Source organism: Xyrauchen texanus, chromosome 18 (genome assembly GCF_025860055.1).
Source record: "Xyrauchen texanus isolate HMW12.3.18 chromosome 18, RBS_HiC_50CHRs, whole genome shotgun sequence".
In the NCBI taxonomy this organism is placed as follows: domain Eukaryota; kingdom Metazoa; phylum Chordata; class Actinopteri; order Cypriniformes; family Catostomidae; genus Xyrauchen; species Xyrauchen texanus.
The window spans coordinates 27792719-27815051 of NC_068293.1; the positions used below are offsets into that span (position 1 = coordinate 27792719).

General features: G+C 37.0%; 1 protein-coding gene across 1 annotated transcript in view; it reads right to left on the reverse strand.

Moving 5' to 3' along the window:
• dcbld2 (discoidin, CUB and LCCL domain containing 2) overlaps positions 1-14649 on the reverse strand; it is a 34210-nt gene extending 19561 nt beyond the window's left edge. The window contains exons 1-5 of the mRNA XM_052148657.1: positions 14357-14649; positions 11537-11761; positions 11181-11318; positions 2807-2858; positions 2652-2724 (exon numbers count right to left, since the gene is read on the reverse strand). Coding sequence (XP_052004617.1) covers positions 2652-2724; positions 2807-2858; positions 11181-11318; positions 11537-11761; positions 14357-14459 — 591 coding nt within the window. The 5' untranslated portion in view covers positions 14460-14649. The remainder of the gene's footprint in view (positions 1-2651; positions 2725-2806; positions 2859-11180; positions 11319-11536; positions 11762-14356) is intronic.
• Between the last annotated feature and the right edge of the window lie 7684 nt (positions 14650-22333).

Consider the following 22333-nt stretch of genomic DNA (forward strand, 5'->3'; position numbering starts at 1 on the left):
ATATCAAGACAAAAACAATAATTCATCTTTTAAAACATCATGTTAATGATTTAGTTTCACTGAAATCGCTAAAGTCTAAATTCATACCCCCAAAAGTCTAAATTCATACCTAGATAATGCGATTTTAGCTCTGCTTTCTCCAGTATGTATCACACACGTTAATCAGACCACAACTAAACTAGTCACGTGATTCCAAAGATAGAGTTGGCACGTGACGTGTATTATTATTTGTATAACATGATAATTTCACACCCTTTTTTTGACCCTCTCTTTCAGAAATGCCTGGTTTTGGTGCGGCTTCTCCTTTTAAGACTTGACAGTAAACACCCACTGTTATGATTGGCTCACGGCTTGTAGCCGTGATTAGGGAGTTATCTGGATTTCATTTTTGGCAATATGACCCGATCCTGGATTGTTGCGTTCTTCGAAGAAAATCTCGGAGTTGCTGTCATGGCAACAGATCTGTAAGCTCAAACCTGCTCGGGAGCAGGCTTATTTAACGTCAACAGGATTAGATCACAGATTTATTAGCAGATACGATACTGGAAATCTGTCCCAGCCTCTGCATTATTCTTACGAGATCACCCTTTTGAGGCGATAATCAATTTAGTATAATTATAATTGTATGAATAATTTCAAATGTATTTAAATAATAATATTGTAGATAATAATAGGTACAGGCCATTTTACTCATTTAGAAGCACTGCTTCAGTCGTGAGGGAGTAATCTACTTCATTATATATATATATATAAATAATTGTTTTAATTTTTCAGAATTTTTCAGAATTGCATAAGCTTTGTTTTCGGTCTGCATTGACCTTGGTTCTTAGTGCCCTCTACAGCTCAACAGATGAAAAGAACTTAATGAAAAACGTTGTCTGCATTTGTGAAATTAGAAAAGTGTACATGATAGCCCTCTTACATAATAAAAAATCTGTCATGATTTTCATTGTTTTCCAGCCATGTAAGGAATCAGGCTTTTAAAGACTGCTTTTATTCCCTCGCACATTTGTAAAGTTAATTTAGGTAAGAACATTGAAATAATAATAAAAAAAATTGCAAATCAAAAGTAAGTGCAATTGAAAATAATGTTATACATTCAAATTATTCACAACTCTTCAACCTTTTCTCTTGACTTTTTAAGATTACTTTCTGCTTGTCTGTGTTTAACATTTATCTAAAATTCATATTTTTACTAAAGTTTATGACGTCATTACATTGGACTGTCGTGTCACAAACAAATCGCTGCATTGCTGATCATGGTTTCAAGTAGCAATACATGTGCCCTTGTCAGTAAACATCTGGAATGCATAAATATCTCAGACAACTCAATCCAGATATACTAATAAAATCTGCTCATGCATTTGAAGAACAGAATTAGATGGAGAGGAATTATTAAGATTAGAAGATCTTTAATATGCCACATAGGGAAGCTCAGACTTTTTTAAAGCACAACTTAAAGACTAAAACAAGCATTTGCTTGCTTGATGTCTGCTTTTATTTTTATTGTGCTATGTAATGATATTTTGTGTACAGGGCTTTAAGAAGCTGCTTTTAAAGGCGCTCTATAAAATAAAGTTTATTACATCATCTCAGATTTATTAAGCGACATATGATGTAAGGGCTCCTGCTCTCTCTCCTTGCCATCTCACTGCTCACCACTACTGGCCGGGGCTGTGGAAGTAATAAGGTAAGTAGGCGTTGATGTGTTGTCTAGTGGATAGCGTTGAGACTATTTATTTAAATCGCAGCCCTCGTGGTTTGAAAATCGCACTGGGTCATATCAAGATTTCGATTTTATTATGGTTAATTGTTCATCCCTACGAGGTAACAGTGATTGTTTTTATTTAATCTCGAGGCCTCTGTTACACTTTAGAACCTAGCCGTTTTAACTGTAGATTCCTCCGGATGAGTAACACTGAGGAATAAAAAGAGTAGATTTTTGCCAATAATCGATAGTTTCAAAAAGCAACTATCAGCACAGGTTAATTAGTGAAACCAATATATCGGTCTACCTCTACTTTTGATGTACACAGACAAATCATTTAGACTCATACCTGATTTAATTTTTACATTTAATTTTCAAAAACAAACAAAACACACTTATTTGAATGCACTTAAAATGGAAGCCGAGCTGGTAAGCGGTAAGCTGGTAAGCGGATATTTGCATCACAATGATGCAAATATCACACTGTTTTTAAGTATAAACACAACACTTAAAGATGAAGTGTAATTTCTACATCACTGGCATAATTCAACGGATTTATGAAAATGATAATGCCCCATCTTCCAATCACATTGTCCAGGCCCTAAACAAATAGAGCAATGTTTTCACACCACCACAGAGCCAGTGTTTATACTTTTTGTGGGATACATCTTTTGTTCACTGAAAGATTTATGCAAGTGCTTTAAAAACAATATGATCTTCACTTTTCTCTTTTTAAACCTTCTGGCCTTCTTACCAGCTAGACTACCACTGTAAGTGAATTCGGTTTTAGTTTGTACTGTAAAAATAGCGTAAGGTGTATTTTACCTACAATATCCATTTAAAGACAGGTGAGAAAAGTCACAAGAGTCCAAAAATATCACGACAGACAGAGCGAGGGAGAAAGCATGTTAACCTAACACCCAGATAACAGTGGCATACTTACGTCTCTGTATCCATGGGGTATGGTTCCTGAAACCTCTCCGAAATCAGTCAGGCATCCCGCAGGACAGAATTTACTGCAAATGCAGAGTAGGAAAATAAGGCGCACACACACACAAAAAATACATGCCACACACAATCGGATATACGAGTGTGTACCTGAACTCTGCTTCAGTGAAGTGCTCTCCTTTCTCAAGGCAGGTGATGAGATCTGTAGAGAACAACAATGCATTTTCTTCCCAATTCTTTGAAAACACTTGAAATGTATTTACCTCTGTCAGATAAACCAGCACATCAGAAGGTTGCCAGGGTTACACTAAAAGTTAATGCCATTGTTCCACTCTCAGAAAATATGTCTCTCTGTGTGTGCACAGGTTTTGTGTGCATTCATTGAGTGACTCGATAGGTGATGTAATATATTGGTGTATTGTATTTCATAATTGTGGATAAAAGCCACCATCTGAATGAACAGATCAATACCAACTAGATTCATATCGGTTACATTGAAAATGTGAGTGGTTCTCTGAGTTCCTATGATATCCTTGTTCATAGATATGGCTCACATTCTCATTCTGCGTGTCCTTGGGATTTATTGCCCACTGGATCATCCTCCAGGCTAGACTCAAGTGTTTGATTGCTTAAAAATAAATAGCATACCTCTCCTCAACAAGCCACATGATTTGTAGAACGAACAGTGAAGAATGACTTAAGACTCTGATGTGAAATACTTGGGGTTAGGCATTTGTTCAAACCCATAAAACTAAATATGAGCAATAATAATATTGGTGCTTGCCTTAGCAACTAATAACTCCAGTGAATCCAGTATGTGCATGTGTGTGTGAGATTGTTTCTCTGATTTCAAATCTCCCGTTTATGTCGAAAATACTAGAAAAGGTAGTATCCTCCCAAATATGTTAATTTCTATAGAAAAATAGTATATACGAACAATTTCAGTCAGGTTTTGGCCTCAACACAGTACAGAGACTGGACTTATCAGAGTTACAAATGACTTGCTCTTATCATCTGATCGCGGCTGCATTTCACTTCTAGCGCTTTTAGATCTTAGAGCTGCATTCGACACAATAGATCACGACATTCTCTTAAATAGGCTAGAGAATTATGTTGGCATTTGTGGAGTTGCATTATCATGGTTTAGGTCCTGTTTAGCAGACCGCTACCACTGTCTATATAAATGAGGAATTGTCAAACAAAAAAAGTAAAGTATGATTTGCCACAGGGATCAGTTTTAGGGCCTCTCCTTTTTTCCTTGTATATGCTTCCCCTAGGAGATATTATCAGGAATAGTGGAATAAGTTTCCACTGTTATGCCGACGATACCAAACCTGATGAGATTTCACAATTAATGAAAGTGTATCAATGAAATAAAAGTAGGGATGCACTGACATTTTGGCCACCGAAAATATTCGGCTGAACATGGCTTTTTTTTTTGGGCCAAAAATATGAGCAGAAAATATATGCCTCCCCGCCCCTCAGTGCTCAGGTTTCACTCTCGATCGATCTGGCCATAATCACCGATTAGGCCGATGTCAGCGGTGTGGAAATACTTCAAAGCAGTATCTCTGCTCCCTACACGCATACTACGCAGTCTGCGTAGGGCACCAACTCCCTAGGAGGTTACCATCTTATGCTAGGAGGGCACCAGAAAGTCCACCGTGTGCCCTTCCTCACACGTTATACGTTATTCAAGGACCCGAAAGCCGTTGCGGTACACAGACGATCGCTTCACGCTCAAATCACGTGAACGCGACAATCCTCTTGACTACTGGTACATGGACAAAGATCCCTTTTCATTGCTTTCATTGTGGACTGCACACAGGTATTTATCAGCCCCAAGCACCAGCACACAGAGAGAGAGAGAGAGAGAGAGAGAGAGAGAGAGAGAGAGACCATTCAGTGCAGCATCTCATGTTCTTGATGAGAAGAGGAACCGTCTCCTGCCAAAAAGCTGAACAACTTTTGTTCTTGAAGAGAAACCTGCCACTTTTACTTAAATAGAAAATAGTCCAATTTGCTGTGTATAGCAATTACATAAAAAATATTTAGCCCTGCAAAATTTTGTTTGAGGCTATACCTGTTTACAGTTGAGGATGGTTTTAGTTATGTTACTGCTGTTTTGCACAATAATTTTATATTAAATGATAAATATGTTTACATAAACAGAATAGAGGCCCTCTGCCATTCTGTGTTTTGCCTGTTGTTTTCATTAAAATGACTGTAGCATTTTTAAACTTTTTGTATTTGCAAGATGCTAGCCTAGAGCTGCTAAGTTCATTACTTGACTGCTGTTTTGTATATCATTATAGTTTTCTAGAATGTTACATTATTTGGTAAAACAAAATGTTAAATTTTATTGTTAAAGAACTAAAGAATAATATATTTAATATTTGTTTTAATATATTTTCTGTCCAATTTTGGTGCGTTACTTTCAATAAAAGTGTGATAATTTTATTGGTTATATATATATATATATATATATATATATATATATATATATATATATATATATATACCATTTTAAAATAGGTATAAAATAAAAACATTTGGCCAAGTGCATCCTGAATTTTCAGTTTCGGACCAGAATTTTAATTTCAGTGCATAACTAAATAAAAGATTGGATGGCCAGAAATTTCCTTCTACTCAATTTCCGACAAAACAGAGGTACTAATTATTGGACCAAAAACCTCAAAATAAAGCAGCTTAAATATGATTTGACTCTCGATGGATGTACTGTTACATCATCTTCAACAGCGAAGAACTTAGTGTTATATTTGATCCCATTCTGTCCTTTGAAAATCTAATTTACAATGTTTGTAGAACAGCATTCTTCCACCTAAATTGCTAAATTACGACACTTGCTCTCGTTTGCTAATGCCAAAAAACAAATGAATGTGTTCATGACCTCAAGACTAGATTATTGTAATGCATTACTGGGAGGATGTCCAGCAAGATCAATAAATAAACTTCAATTGGTTCAAAATGCAGCAGCCAGAGTGCTGACGAGAATCAAGAAATATGATCATATTAGCCCCATTTTATCATCATTACATTGGCTACCTGTTAAATTTCGTATTAATTTTTCAATTCTGTTAACTACGTACAAAGCTTTGAATGGTCTAGCTCCGCAGGACTTAAAGGGGTCATGACATGGGTTTTTTTATTGTATTATTATGTTCCCTTAGGTGCAATTATAGTATTAATATATTTTTTTTTTAAGAAAAACTTTTAAAATCTAGTGATTTATGACCTTTTCCCACCCTGTTTCTCATCCTCTGATTCAAACAGTCTGTTTTGGGGGCGTTTTCCATTTAAGACTTCAGTGTTAACGCCCACTGTTATGATTGGCTAACGTCAGTGCCTATGTATCAATTATTGACGCTCCCAGCCAGAACAATATGCAAGTAAACTAAGTAAAAACACTGTGATTATTCATAATGAATGAAATCGCGCTTTAAAAAGTAGTTTAAAGTTTAAAATAGATTACTTACAGTTTAGCGTCGTCGTTGTTCCCAGAATAGTCGGCACGGACTTATCTTTGAGCAACAGTTTTCTGGCAAAGCCAGCATCATATTGAGATTTGTTCTCAAAACAGTCATCCTTAAAATGTACAGAACAAACGCTTAAGTTAACACTGCCGTGACTGGGACGTCCGCAAAAAATAAACTGCATCCATTTTTCCCTGACGTCTGGATCTTTCGGCAGCTTATTCAGAGGTTTTGTTTGACCACAGCCAGGAACAGCACATCTGTGTGGCATCGTAATTTTCCTGTGCACAAGTAGTCTCTGTCAGAGCTCGCTGTCCATCGACTGAACACTTGTGAGGCGCACGGCGATACGAAATGAGCGTAGTTATCTTGTGCTGGAGGCAGTCATATGCAAACGCTGGTACGTCACTTCTAACAGTCACGTCACTTCTAACCATGAATCCAGAACGAGCTGTATTTTGAGCTTGATTAAATAAATGATTCGTTTAGAATGGGGAGGACGTCTTAAAATATTAAACTTGCAGGACGTTTTAATGATACAAAGACCTCTTATATACCAAAAGATCAAGGTAAATTTGGTTTCTCATGTCATGACCCCTTTAAGTGACCTTCTACCAGGCTATATTCCATCATGTTCATTATGATCAATAAATTCTGGTCTGTTAATAGATCCTAGAATATCAAAATCCACAAAAGGAGGTAGATCCTTTTCATATTTGGCTATTAAACTATGGAATAGTCTCCCTAACTCTGTTTGAGATGCAGACACACTCACTTAGTTTAAGTCTAGACTCATCTATTTAGCCAGGCATATGCCTAATTCATCCTTCAACTCACAATTAGGCTGCTTTGGTTAGGTCTGCCGGAACCAGAAACGGTGATCATGATCTATAACTCTGCAATAAATTGAATGGCATCTATGCTATATTATTTTAATTGTTTCCATGTCTCAACCACGGGACTCCTATCCTGAGGTCACCAGAACCGGCTGAATCCAGCTCCATTCCTGCTTCGTGTTGGACTCTACTGCTACATGTCTCTGTGTGATGATGACTAATAGCAGCCGGTGCCAGCCAAACATCACTTCAGTCTATTACGATGGACTTCAGAGGATGAACTGATGCCAACTCCAACCATAAGATATGGGATACTTCATATGCCATTGCCTGAACTTTGGACTCAGGATAGACCTCACCAAAATTACCGGCCAGGCTGAACTGCGATGCATCTCACTGATCTCTGCCTGCATCACCCCAGTCTAATGATGGACTACACTCTTGAAATGGAATACATAGACTATCAATTCATTGCCAACAAAACCCCTCATCAGCCAACTAACAAGTACAATTGCGTGAACTTCTGCAGTTAATCCAGGATGGACTTCAAAGACATTAGTACATTTACAGGTCATACAAAATCTTTGTTTAAACACTGACCCTTATAACTTAGTTTAATACATTTAAACCATGACTTGCACTATGCACAAGTAATATTTACATTATATTCATGATGTTAGTCAGAGGGGAACTGGCCCCCACATTGAGTCTGGTTTCTCCCAATGTTATTTTTCTCCAATAACCAACATCTTATGGAGTTTTGTCTTCCTTGCCACTGTCGCCTTTGGCTTGCTTACTGGGGTTATAAATACAATTATTATTTAAACACATTTCACAATCGTATTTTATCAAATTACACAATGATGACTCCAAGACATTATAGATATTACGGCTTTATCTTCTGTTATTGCCTGATCTTCTGTAAAGCTGCTTTGAAATTATGTGTGTTGTGAAAGGCGCTATACAAATACAAATGACTACTTTCTCAGGTTAAAGTTATTTTGTGGTGTTATTCAAGCCATTACTCATACCCACAGCATAGATTCATCTGTCTCTTTCCTGACTAATGGGAAATATGATCTTTCTCTCCCTCTCTCTACACACACACGCGCACACACACACACACACGCACACACGCACGCACGCACACACACAGTACTGGTGTAAACAGGTGGAGCTCCCACATGGCACTGTGAACCCCTGACCTCAGGCAGTTCCAGAGATCAAAGGCCAAATTTCATTGTTAAGAAACAGCTAACACAGAATTCTTAAGTCTAAAGTCCAAACTCCAAAGTTTTAGAGGCTTAGGACCTACCATGCCATACAGAGCAGAGAGCACCTTCACAGAGTCTGTATGTTTGTGCATCTTACATTATGTCTGAGTTGAAGATGTGCTTATAATGCAGCTCCCACAAACTGAAACTTTCATCCTGCATTAAACTGTGTCCTAAACAGATGTGTCATAATAAAGAATAAAATGATAAACGCTTCCATGTGAATCGGAGTGTTTGTTGTGAGGCAGACAATGCATTTTCAGCAATACATCATAGCATGCTATAAATCAGTGGTTCTCAACTGGTTTTGCTTCAGGACCCAGATTTTACAATGGAAATCAAATGGCATCCCACTATAGTTAAAACGTAACCTGTATTTAATGTATCCTGGGTCGCATTTCCTTTTATGTTGCATAGTTTAGTTCATGGTTTTCAAGTACAAGGACATTATTTTTGTTGTTGACGTCAACAACAAAAGCTAGAGGAAGTTTTTTCTCCCCCCTTTTAAAAATTGAAGAGTATATTTACTTATATGAGCCCATTATTATCCCGTTTGTTTCCTAATTTCAAACATAATTCAAACAGAACATATTACACATGAGGAAAGGCTCCTCATTACCATGGTTAGGTCAGTGTAGCTAGTCTTAAATAAAAGTAATAATACAAATAATAATAATAATAACAAATTATAGTATTTATGAAAAAATAAATACTAGCTAAAACACATTTTGAAACTTTAACTACAACCGCCACCGTTGATTTAAAATGAGGTCTAATAGATTCTACCTTTAGATTATTTCATATGAAAATATAACATTGTCAAAATATGTTACTTTTACTCATGTAAAATCGTTAAACAATTTTGTAAAGGTGATGTATAATGAAAAAAAAGTGCATAGCACAGTTGCTCTTTTCCTCCTCAGTGCTGTTTGGCATGTCAGGGCAGCCTACTGTTTGAGAGGTTCGACTTGACTTCCTCCATAACGCTTTAAACTAGAAACGTCTCAATAATTCTTTTACAATTGATCAGACTTAAAGAGTACTCCAAAAAATTCCATAGACTTACGGGCCAACGAAACGCTTATTAATTAAAACTCCAACTGTCAAGAATTCAAATGTAAAAAAATAAACCAACAAAAGGCCTTTGAAGTTGAAACCTATCTATGGCTCTATCTATGTACACACAGTCAGTGTTTGGGATTGACAACCATATTTACTTACAGGTGTGAGTCTTGAAATGTCCTGTTCAGACAACAGCTTACAGTAGCAGTTCGAATACTGTATGAACAAACAACCAAAGTCACAACCGTATTCTAATAGCTGTAACCAAAGCGACAGTGACTAAAAGATGGCGATGTCCATTACACCATCATGTCTTTTCACAATTGCCACTGGGTTATTTAATACGTTCAATCAAGGCACGAGTTCACCCATCAGATAATAATTAACCAACAGCAGCTTTGAATACTTTTTAAGCGCATGCAGAGTGCAGCTTTTGTGTCGTGTGGCTCGCGCCCACGAGAGGCTCCGGTAGAAGACAGCGGTTGGGTCTTCGGATGACACAGCTTATTTCTCCATCTAATTTCACCAGCTTATTTTCTCCATCAGTTAACAAAACCCCACATAAAACATATGAGACACGCTTGTGTAAAGTGCAGCATGGCTCTCACTGTACATGACGTAACTAACAACTAGTTGTCCAGTATGGTTCCGTTCATACAGCACAGGCTTGCAGAAAATGCGGTTGCGAGTCCTGAAAATTTGCGGGTGTCAGTTAGGTCATGGAATGCGGTTGTCACTCTCATAAATAACCGAACTGTATGTGAACGAAACTGTATTAAGCACTCAAAACAGGTCTGACAACCGTATTCTGCTGCTGTTTGAACGTGGCCTATTAGGCTTGGATTGATGCCTTTTTCACACATCGACAATCAGAATATTTTCCTGATGTTTATCGAATTATATCGGCATTTTTTCCTGCTATAAATAGCACAACAGTCTTTGTCTCTTCATACGTATTTCTCAGCACAACTGTGGTAAAGTGTGAGCAGCAGGGTAACTTAAAGGGGGCAGCACACCGGACGCACCTGGTGGATGACATGGCGCATTCTAAAATTAGAAACAATCATTTTCTATGAAGGAACACTCAGAATGCAGCGCAACGGAGCGCAACTCACATAGGTTTCCATTAAATTCGACCCAAATCATTATCAAAGGACATCGATTATTTACTCTAGCCATCAATGAATGTTGAATAGTGTATATACAGTATACAGTATATCTTTCATATAGCATACACAATCTTTTTTCAAGTATTTTTGTGGTTTGACAGCTTCAATGAAACCTATTAAAGGCTATATATAAATTATATAATAAAAGTCGTAATTTCAAATCATTCAGTTTGCGAAGTAACACCAGTTTTATTCACTAACCTACAAACTCATCAACGTCACATTGTTCACTCTTGAAGTACAAAAACTCCTTCCTACCTACAGATGTACCTACCGACGTCTTTCTATCTGTCACACTGTCTTTTTGTCCATCTGTCTAACTTAAAGATATTTTTTAAATTCTTTCTAAAACTTTCAGACCAGGCTTTGTCAAGCCAACATTAAAGTTTGTCTTGACAAACTTTACCTACCTAGTTTATTTAAAGTATGTTTGTTTAAAGATTTCCTATGTCTGTTTATGTTTAATGCGCATGCATTGTATGTTATTTCTGTGTGCCGAAGGTAAAATTCTATTATATGGCAAACTGAAAGGATATTTATGTGTAAACTAAATTACATAGTAATCTGAACAACCCTAATTCTAAGTATTAAACTTCTTTGTATGTCTCGACCCAAACTGTTTGTTCTACAGACATGAATAATGCCAAATCATGTATGTCATTAATAATGTTTGTGAATAGAGTGGTTACCTGTATGCTGATTGGTGGTGTAGGAGAGGAAGAGGCCACGGCCGTTGCTGTGTGGTCCACTCATGAACTGCACTGTGACCTGATGCCCCTCTGATTCTATAACAGAATCTCTCCATTCTCTCCCTCCACAAAACTTCACTGCAGAGAGAAGAACGATATGATTTTCAATCTGCAGTCTGTACATTAAAGGCAATTGTTTTACTATCTCATAATTATAAGTCTTGTAAATTCTTATACTTTCTGTTCACTTAAATTTCATGTGCATTTATCCATTTGTAAAGGACAAATGTGACCAAAGACCAGAAAAATGTAGCACAACAAAAGCACATTGAGCTAGTACAGTAAGTGTTTTTCACCAATTTCTGTTCGTCCGGGTCCGATGCCGTTATAGAGTCTGATGTAAGACACCTGGCAATTGTTTGTGTTGATGTCGAGGTCCGCAATGCGCACAAGGATGGTGTGTCCAGCGGTCACGCTGATCTCCCACTCACACACAGAGTGTGAGGGATAGGACAGAGGATAACCTAGAGACGCCAAGCTCCCAGTACCCACACCAAGCACAGTGTGTCCACAGCAGTCTCCTGAAACACAAACGCTCAAACACTCAGCAGAGCTCAGTGTAGAGCTATTGATTTGTAAATGAACACTCATCTATACTAATATGTGCATGTATCGTTCTACACAATAAATGCTTCTTCGTTTTATGTTTTGCTTTCCAGTGCAATGACATTCATACATTTTTAAACAGGGCTTAAATGTTCTAATATTACGAGGCCACTGCATGTATATAAAGTTTATCTTTAAAGCTTGTTGAATGTGGAATCTTAAGTGGGAGAAACAGGGAGAAAGGGAGAGATGAGATTGCATTGCAGCTGCTTGTGCCGACTGTCACGCGTTTACACACCGAATGAATCTCTGCTTGCGCTGTTGTTATGTAATCCGTGTTGGACAATATTCAGACCCCCGGAGCAAAAACAACAGCCCCATCCACACACACACACCTATAATCTGCAATGTTTCCCCTACAGAGCTCCACCCACACAAGCCTTACATTTCTAAAGTTTCTTTTAACTTTTCAGCACGGAAAATAAAAAAGTGTGCTCAGCTGTTTCAAACAATGGAAGGGAAGACTGGGGCTAGATGTCACATTTTTACTCCAGTCACCAATGACATTTTTTTGGGGGTATTTTCTGCACTTCCATTTTCTGTATAGATAAACACCTGGTTGTCTTAGCTACAAAAAAGCTGTAAAAAAAAAAATTATGTTATTGTCCTGGTAAGAAGATACAGTTGACCCCACATTGACCTTTTGAGACAACAAGTCCATCTTTGTGGATGTGAAATGAAAGGGTCACTAAAGGGTCATAGAGCACTTTGTTTCTCCACAGTTAGTTTTATGTCATCCAAGAACGAGGTAAGATCTGAATTTACTGACCATACAGGCTGATGTGTGCATTTGTTTACCTCTGCTGTTAGCATTCGGCCATGTATGGGTATTTCTGTTTTTCATTATGTCATTCATGATGTCAATCAACATTGCACTGTCACTTTAATTCAGTGTAATCTGAGGTAAATAAGCACAATTTATGATACCAGTGTTGTCAGATTTTACTACTGATTTGAAATATGTTCTTTGATCGTAATCTTGACCAAATGTTTTGGTCTTTCCCCATTCAAGTAGATAGGAGCTGCACTTTTATGCAGCTTGTTAACACAGTAAAACAGCTGCCCGGAACATTCCAAAGATGGCCACCGAACTGATTTACTAAAAAGACTGTGGTCTCAAATAACATCCAGATTTACTGCGTGGGGTGATTCTAACACATTCAATTTACATTTGTAAGGTGCTGTCTTCATTGAGGTTTCACTAGTTTCTACATTCTCCATTATTAACAATTGTTTGGCCAGACCAGCAAAGGCAGGTAACTCTGCCCCTTCCGCTACGTACGGCATGCCACAAGCGCTGGGTGTATGAAGTGCTCAACATTTCACACTCTGCTTTGACATCATCCGGGTACTTGTAGTACACTTCTTTTTTTTGCAATTTCAGTGTTGGCATACTCCTCGCACTACTTCAACTACAAAATTAGGTAGAATAGTGCTGAAGAGCGCAGTCTGGGATGCACCTTAAGATTGATAATGCTTTGCCGTACCAGCTCAGCTACAGAAACTCTATCCATCGTGCTCTTGAACAAGACACTTATTCTCAGATTACATGAGTACTGAACCTGTAATAAGTGTACAGCTAGTTGCTTTGAATAAATGCAATAGCTTTCAGTCAGCGGCTTTACAGAATGCACATGCACTCACTACATATTTGGGAAAGGAGAGGGGGCAGCGGTAAGCCCATGTAAGGTGTTGCATCATGTTTTTCTGCTGCTCCAGCTGTTGCATAGAGCAACAATGTAAGAAGTTCACAACGAACAAGTTTTTGCATCCGTCAGAACTGTTTTTCAATTGTATAGCTATGTAAACATGAAGCTAGATGGATGTCTTTGACCATTGATACCTTGTCAGATTTAAAATAACTTCCCTAGTGGAAAAACCAGCTTAAGCTGGTAGCCGAGTTTTGGAACATGGTTGCTGGTTTAAACTGGTAATAAACTGGTCGAAGCTGGTCATTAGCCGGTCCAAGCTTGACCAGCTTGAGCTGGTGTGACCAGCTGGTAGGTTGTCCAGCTTGAACCAGCTCATGACCATCTTAGATCAGATCATGTCCAGCTTCGACCAGCTACCAGCTTAAGCTGTTTTTTCCAGCAGGGTTACTATTTTGTGAACATGTCTCAAGACAACTGTGTTATGTTTAGTATTTTTAAATGCAAAAAAAGTGTTCAGTATGAACGGCCCTAATAATTTACAACGCAAATTCGTTATTTAGCTGATGTTTTTATGCATACTTAGTTGCAATAAACTCATTAAGGTTCAGCCCTCATGGTAAATGCATTGGTTAATTGTTGTGGGTGTGATTAAGAGCATAATGGTGAAAGTTCACGACTGCATATGGGGTTTGAACCTACAATTATTCAGTAACCACCCCAGATCTGTAAACCACAAGACCACAGCACCCCCGAAAGTTTGTTGTGACCGTAATTAGTCCAAACCCAGAGGTGGTGGTGATGCGGTTAAACAGGCGTTTTGCCAAATCATAAAACCCCCGGCGTGGGAAGATCACGTACCCTTCTGCGCCCGCGAGCTTCTGGTACCGAGGAGGATGAAGACGATCGGGATGAAGACCGCAGCCCCTCCGGTCCCTTTGCCAACCATTACCGACGCGTCCATCCCAGCAGCCTGCAGTCCGAATGCATAATGCAAAAGTGTTCTGATCCAGTGTGTGTGTCGGACTCCTGGCGAGAGTGTGTAGGCTACTGTCGAGATGGTTTTATTGACCCTTCCTGAACACTTCAGCCGCTCACCTTTAGAACAAACACGGGCTCTTCATCCCCCGATCTATTGCACGACTTCCTCAACTTCCGCTCCTCCCACCGCACAGCGGCCCCTAGATGGGAATTCTGTGGTATTCCATGAATTGTTGCGGATGTGGAAAGATCAGTGGCTTGTTTTTATTTAACTAAGAGATATATTCTGAACATTGGACAAAAGTTCAACATCATACGGGAAAACAAAATTGTCAGCGTTTAAAAAATGTATTCGAGATAATATTAGAAAAGAAATATGCTAATATAAATAACTGTTGCATATAAATGTCACATTTCTAGAGAAATTAGGCTTTTCACGTCAGTGAAGTACATTTACTAAAATAATTGTATAATTAATAATGTATGTGATTAATGTTGTTGTTTTACTGAAATATATATTCTGAATATTGAACACAAATTCAATATTACAGTAGGTACCCTGCACTGCAACAAAGCTAAAGGTACACACAAAATAGTAGGCATATAAAGACCAGGAATTTTGTTGTTGTTATGTTGATTACAATTTCACAAAAGAAATAATAACAGAAGGTTGTTTTGATTAAAGTACAGTATACAATAATAATAATAAAAAGATGATGATTGGACCTTTTACCCTACACGTGGGGTAAAAGGCTCCTGTGAGGTTTATAGTGATATCATGCAGATATCCATGTGTCAACTAATGCTAATAATTTTGAGACAGCAAGGTGCTTTTTTTTTAGTTTATAAATTATGCTTATTTAAAATAAGTGCTTCTGGTGCACCATTTCCTGCTCATTTCAATCACATTTGGCATTTCATAACATCTCAGGTGTTAGATTAACAAATGAATATCTGTTGTGATTAGATCAGTCAATGTGAGCCCACGTTTAACATTTTTCATAACAAATCTATTCCCACCACTTTAGAAAACAGTGTGTTATATGGGGGCCTTTAGCACCTGCAACAGGGACTTTTTACCCCATATACCATTCTTTCACTTATTTAAAGTAAAAAAAAAATTAAATCACCTTTCGATTGAAACACCTTGAACTAAACGGAAAATAGCTAATAATTACAGGGAATTTTTGTAAGCTACATAAATTGCAACGTTTAAAAAATTATTTAATATGATACCAAATTGTCTCAAAACCAACCTTAAGGCATTACAAGCAATGATCTCATGAATTAGGATTTTTTTTCAGTGCAGTTTTTTCAGTGTATTTAGGAAAGTGCTGTGGTAGTTTTTGTTATTTAGTGTTTGGGAAAATAAAATAAAATGTGCCTGCACCCCATGCACAATAAAAACAGTTTTCCATGGCTTTAAAAATTAATTATAATAGTAATTTATTAACGTATGAAGAAAAAGGTGTATATAAATTATCAATTATTATGGTCTTTTTATGGATATAAAATGTCAGATTTGTCTAAGAGCAACAGGAAAAAGAAGCTTTTGATTGGTAAAGCTGCTACATGAAGAACATGAGATTCTAAAAAATTAAGGTAAGATCAGGGTTTTTGTTTTATTATTTTTAATGAAAGATACGCTGCCCTGAAAATTGAACAACATTTCAACATAATACGAGAAAACAAATTTGTCATGGGGTTAAAAAATAAACAATAATAATAGGCTAATATTAATATCCTTAATTCAAGAATACTTTAAAAGCTGTGCATGTGTCTTAATGGACTTTTTATTAGTGCTTCACAAAATGGTGGCTGCCAGTTTATTTAAGAACCACTGGGGGAAAATAGGCTTGTGATTGGTAATGTATGTCTGTGAATATGAAATTCTGCTAAAATGTAAAAGATGTATTAAATATAAGATCAGTGGTTTGGTAGGTCCTTGTCATATTTCCTTGAAAAGTCTGACAGAGTAAGAATAATATTGCCGATGAAAAAAGGTGTCAGATTCTACAAATCAATGAGCCTTTGTTAAATATATCTATGGGCTTTGATTGTTTCCACATCCATTATTTTAGTGCAAATTCCAAGATACCTTACACTTAAATAGGAAAACTGTATAAGTTACAGCACAGAATAATAAAAAAAGACCAGTTTAAAATAGTGACAAACATACAGTATCTCAATGTCTTGGTTGCTGTTGATTAATATTGTGCCATAATTTGCAGAATCAGAACTTGATAAACTTCTGGTATTGGTGTAAATTATATGAATTATCCTCTAAATGCATCATGTTAAATTAGTTTGTTCATATTGTGCAAAGTTTAACTTTAGAGTTTCTCTCCCTTTCACCAAAAGAGGAAGACAAGCTGTTTATTTTCCTCTCCTTTTCTCTCTCTTGCCCAATGCTCACTCATTCTTTCTGTCTATAACTAATTTCCTTTCATTCTGAACTTGGGATAGCTCTGTGGTGACTCAGAGTCCTTCAGTACAGCCAAGGCTATTATCTTATCAGTCTACTCTCTGTGTGTCCACATTCTCTCTCTCTCTCTCTCTCTCTCTCTCTCTCTCTCTCTCTCTCTCGTGTGTGTGTGTGTGTGTGTGTGTGTGTGTGTGTGTGTGTGTGTGTGTGTGTGTGTGTATGTGTGAGCGTGTATTTATCACTTTGTGGGTACCAAATGTCCCCATAAGGATAGTAAAACCCGAAATTTTTGACCTTGTGGGGACATTTTGTCGGTCCCCATGAGGAAAACAGCTTATAAATCATACTAAATTATGTTTTTTGAAAATGTAAAAATGCAGAATTTTTTCTGTCAGGGTTAGGTTTAGGGGTAGGGTTAGGTTTAGGGGATAGAATATAAAGTTTGTACAGTATAAAAACCATTATGTCTATGGAAAGTCCCCATAAAACATGGAAACACAACATCTGTGTGTGTGTGTGTGTGTGTGTGTGTGTGTGTGTGAAATTATAAATCCAAATACTATGATGCCACCTGGTGGTAAGACTGCTTGCCGACTTGGTTGATGTAAAAAATAACACGACTGTCACATAGTGGATAGAAGAGGTAGTATGAAGGTAAAATAGTGCCTAAATGATTTGCGTGCATAGAGTACTAAGATATGTGAAAGCGTAAATCAAATTGCAAGCGCACAGAACATATTGTAAAGGTGTAGGCTAAATTGAGTTGCAAGTGTAAGAAAAATGATTAGCAATACTTTTAATGCTTTGGATAAGTCTAATTCATGTGTTGTGAATTTGTAATTTCGTATTAACACAAAGTAAATTTGGTGTGTATTCTTCTGACTTTTGTTTCGCACTTACACTTTTGGCACTGTTTTTGCACCTAAACATGGCCAAAACCCGCAAACATGCAATCAATGATATGCAAGCCAAGAAATGGTGTCATGAACATCAAAACAGATGGACAACATAGAAACAATCTGTATGTGTAAAATAAACTATGGCAAATGTGTAAATGACTTGTGTTTGTGGAATAAATATTTTCCAGAAATAATTAGATACTGTATACACGGATTTTGCGCGCATGCTTTTGGCAAGAATTTCTCATTGAAAAGAGTTTCGCAAGCGCGATGGGGAAGGCAGGTCTACCTGCTTATAGAAACCAATCAAATTAGGTTTTCATTGACCAGTTTACTCTGACCTGATTGGTTTTATAACGTGACAGACCGCTTGTTCTTCATATGGCTCAGCATCATTCTTCTGGGTATCTCTCCTCTCTTAAATATTACATTGAAATATTAATAGGCTACATACATATTCTTTTATTGAGAGTGTAAAGTTGAGCTGCCACCATTTATTGATCTAAATCTCAATCTGGTCTTCAAATGTTTCTTCGTGTTGCTGTTCATTATTTTATTTATATTTTAATTACTTTCAATTATCAGCACATTGTGGCAGCAGGTGCATGGTCAAGCGCCTTACTGGAGAGAAAGTTGCACCTGAGCTAAATTATGCCGAACACCTGTTTCTAATTCCAGTGAGCATGGGGAGAGCATTATAAAAGCAGTCACACAACCAGCAGTCTGGGGAGAGAGCCTGTATATATAGATATGTCTGTGGAACATGTCCATAATGTCCAAAAATGGCAATAATTGATTTGTTGCTTTGATCTTTGTGGTATACCACAGTCAGTTACAGACACATCTCAGTTCAGAGATTCCCCTGTTCTTTCAAATCTGAGTTGGTTTGATTTGGGTAAGAGACAGCGGTCCTTGATGTCTGCTGTGAAGGACAGTGCTGAAGAGAGGACACAGACATGTCACACTACTCTATCCTGTCAGGTGTCAAAAAGAGATGAACAAACCTTCCAGCAATATTTTTTCTCTCTTTCCCTTACCCAAGCTATTCTCTTGTACTTCAGTAGCCCTAGGACACCAAAGAAGTCATTCAGTCAATGAAAAATCAACAAAAAAGTTACATGGTAGGCTATCATCCTACTGTAGTGTTTTAGACGTGCTACCATTACGTAATACCTTGTAATACAAAGGTATAAAATACCTTTAGAAGTGTTTTGTGTAAACACCATTGTATAAGATTATGGTAATCATTAAGTGACATGGTATATCTTCGTGTACCAGGCAATTTGCACAATTTTATTTCCCCTTAATATTAGCCAATAATAGAAATGGCATTTTCCATTGTGTAATCACATAATAATAGTCAGTGACCAGTGATGAGAAACTACACCCTCCAGTGAACAAGTGGACAAATTACTTCAACTTCTTGAAATTCTGGAAAGTGGGTTAATCTCTGTAGGCTGGGGTAAAAAACATCTGTGATTTAAAGCATTACAATTTTGATTATTTAATACAATTTTAGAACTGCTATTGCAATTAAGATTTCCATTAAGCTTTGCCACCACTTACATTTTCTTCAGAAAGAATTTAAATAAGTTTGAATGTATTTTAAAGGTTATGGTTGGAGTTCTCAGCAAATAATTTCATGTGATGACATTCTAAGGGGAAAATATTTCCTTATGTGCTTATTATGGCATTTTAAATCCACTGTTTCATATTTATTAGTAATTGGCACTGAATGATTACAATATTATTGTATAAACATGGTCCTTGTGGCTTCTTTAAACAATAATATGTTACCACAAGAGCAGGTAGGCTACTAGATGCAATCTCTGGGTGGGGCATTTTGATCTTTGAGGTGGGCAAGTGGTCAAATTGGGAGTTGGGGTCAGAAGTTTCTTAGACGTGGCCATGGTTACTACCATGGTATGTGTCCAAAAAAATCTGGCATCACCATGGTTCCTTTAAAAAAAAGGTTTTGTGATTATAAAAACCATAGTACTGCCATGATACTTTTTGTGAGTGTATCCCTTGAATGCATCACAAGATAAACTGCCCTCCAATCTCTTTAAGGCACTCCGCCTCATTAGCTTAGAAGAGATAGAATGAATCTCTTCTGACCTCTAAGAGTCTAAATTGATCATGCCAATTTAGAGATTCAATCAAAACAAAGAGCTTAGTAGAGAAGCACAGAACATATAGATCATGCAGTCTAGCGCTGCTCTGCTGCTGGGAGACACTGAGCACATCAGTCAAATGACTCAGCTTCGTGAAGTGTAGTGAATTGTACACAAAAGGGCCCAGAGTATCTAATGTGCTCCTACCGTGCTTGATATGGCTCATAATCTCAAAGAATTCCAAATTGCCCTTTTAGCAAAAAGGTGTGTTTAAACAGAGTGGACAGAGTCTGCTAAAAGGCAATGGAAAGTAAAAAGTTTATTTTATAAAATAAATACAAATTACAACCTCATATGAAGTCACCAGGGTACTAAAACAAATAAATACAATTTTATAACAAATAATATTCTTCAATTGTATCTATTAAAATCCCAGCTTTTTTATTTAAAATTTTTGACGTTTTTTATAATTCTTAAAAACTACAAATTTTAACAACAAAATATTGTTAATCAAAAAACCTACTTTGCCTTCTTCATAATTCCCATATTTAATATCTACAAAAGACAAGTTCAATACAGCAATCTTTTTCTCACTTAACCAGCTCTGCACTCTATCCCAAAAAGCATTCAGAAATTTACAAGTGAAAAAAACTGGGGAAGTGATATCAGTCACAATTGACCGCATTTATAGCACCTGCCACCTTGTTGTTGACGACCAGGAGACAATGTGCACAATTAACCACAGCCATCCGATCTGAAATCACAATGTCCGCATTTTCATAAGGTTTACACTTTAGAAATATTGGCTGCATAGATTAAAAATAATTTTGGATATGTTTGTTTAAAATGTCGATGTATCCTGCTTTTGGATAATCAGTCATGGTACAAATATTACAAATTTTATTTGGATTAATCCATTAGCCTATTCATTTTGAAGTCATTATCCATGCCTTTCTGAATAAGGTATTTGGCTTCGGGCAAATCCCTAGCTGTTTCCTTGCAAAAGTGGTGTATTCAGCATCAACGAGCATCTCTTCATAGACATCCATTCAAAAAGAACAGAGCTTCACTCAGCTTTATTTCATATCCAAAGATTAAATAATGTAAAATGACACATACACATACACAAACCTCCTTCTAGGCCAGGGTTCGGGAACCTATGGCTCGCAAGCCATAAGTGGCTCTTTGTTAAAAATCAAGTGGCTCGCCGGGTGTATCACCATTCACCAACACATGAACGTTTAAAACTTTCTAAGTGTGGGTGTGATTGCAAAGCTTGAAGTCAATGACAGTTTTATTTTGTTTTCTTCCAAATTTGTCATACAGCCTACTCCTGGTGAACAAGGTTTGAAATGAACACCCGCCAAATACAGATTTTTCATGCAGAGTATTTTGCTGATGTACCAGTCACTGTTGAAGGCGACCTGTAAGACTTCTTGGAGTTATATATTACAAGAAATTAGACACAAAGATATGTGTTTGATGAAACGTGATTATATTTTGAAGAATAGATGAAAGAAAATCAGGCGATGCACGTCTGATTTGATATATGTGTGCAGTGAGCTTTGCTGTTTTGCTTCTCCTAGACATGCACATTCATAGAATTCTGGGTCTCGTTCACCAATAACAATTGATCTTAGCTTTTAAGAGCAATTTCTGTGAGCGATTTTATGAATGTTCATTATTTTGTAAGTGTACCCAGGGTGTGATATAGCACCTGCCACCAGCTAAATGCGACGAGGCTCAATCCGGTTCCAGAGCTCGTCGTCGAAATGTATTTCATGCGCAAGTAATTTTGCTCATCTACCCGCAACAGGTTGGTAACCTGTAAGATGTCTCGAGTGACACATGACAAGAAATGCTGTTTATCAAAAAGATGCACTTGAAGAAACACACTTTATTATATTTTTAAGAACAGACAAAAGAAAAGTCGACAATGCTTGTGTCTGATTCTCTGTTTGTTCCGAGGCGTTCAATGGGACCCTGTCTCGTGAAGCAAGCGCATGTAAAGTTTCATTCAACTGAAAACTGTTGTCTATGAAAATGCTGCACATGATCTCCGATCATCTTGTGAGGTACTGTGATGGAGCAGTTCGCTCTTAGGTTCAGTAGTATATACAGGTGTCTTTGTATTAAAGAAACAAAGACGAAAATGATTAAATCATAAAGTAATACAAGACACGTTCACCTTGAACCTAAAATTGAGTTCTGTTTAATATAAGATTCTTCACTTTGTTATTTTAATTGCTTTTTTCGTTTTGTTTAACGTGCAATTTGAATTTAGAAATGTCTTTTGTTAAAGTTTTTCGTATTTCATTAAATTAATACATTTTTCAAAGCAAAATCAATCAAGCAAAAATATTCAACATATAATCTGATATCGCAATATTTTAAATGCGATTATCATTCAAATATTTTT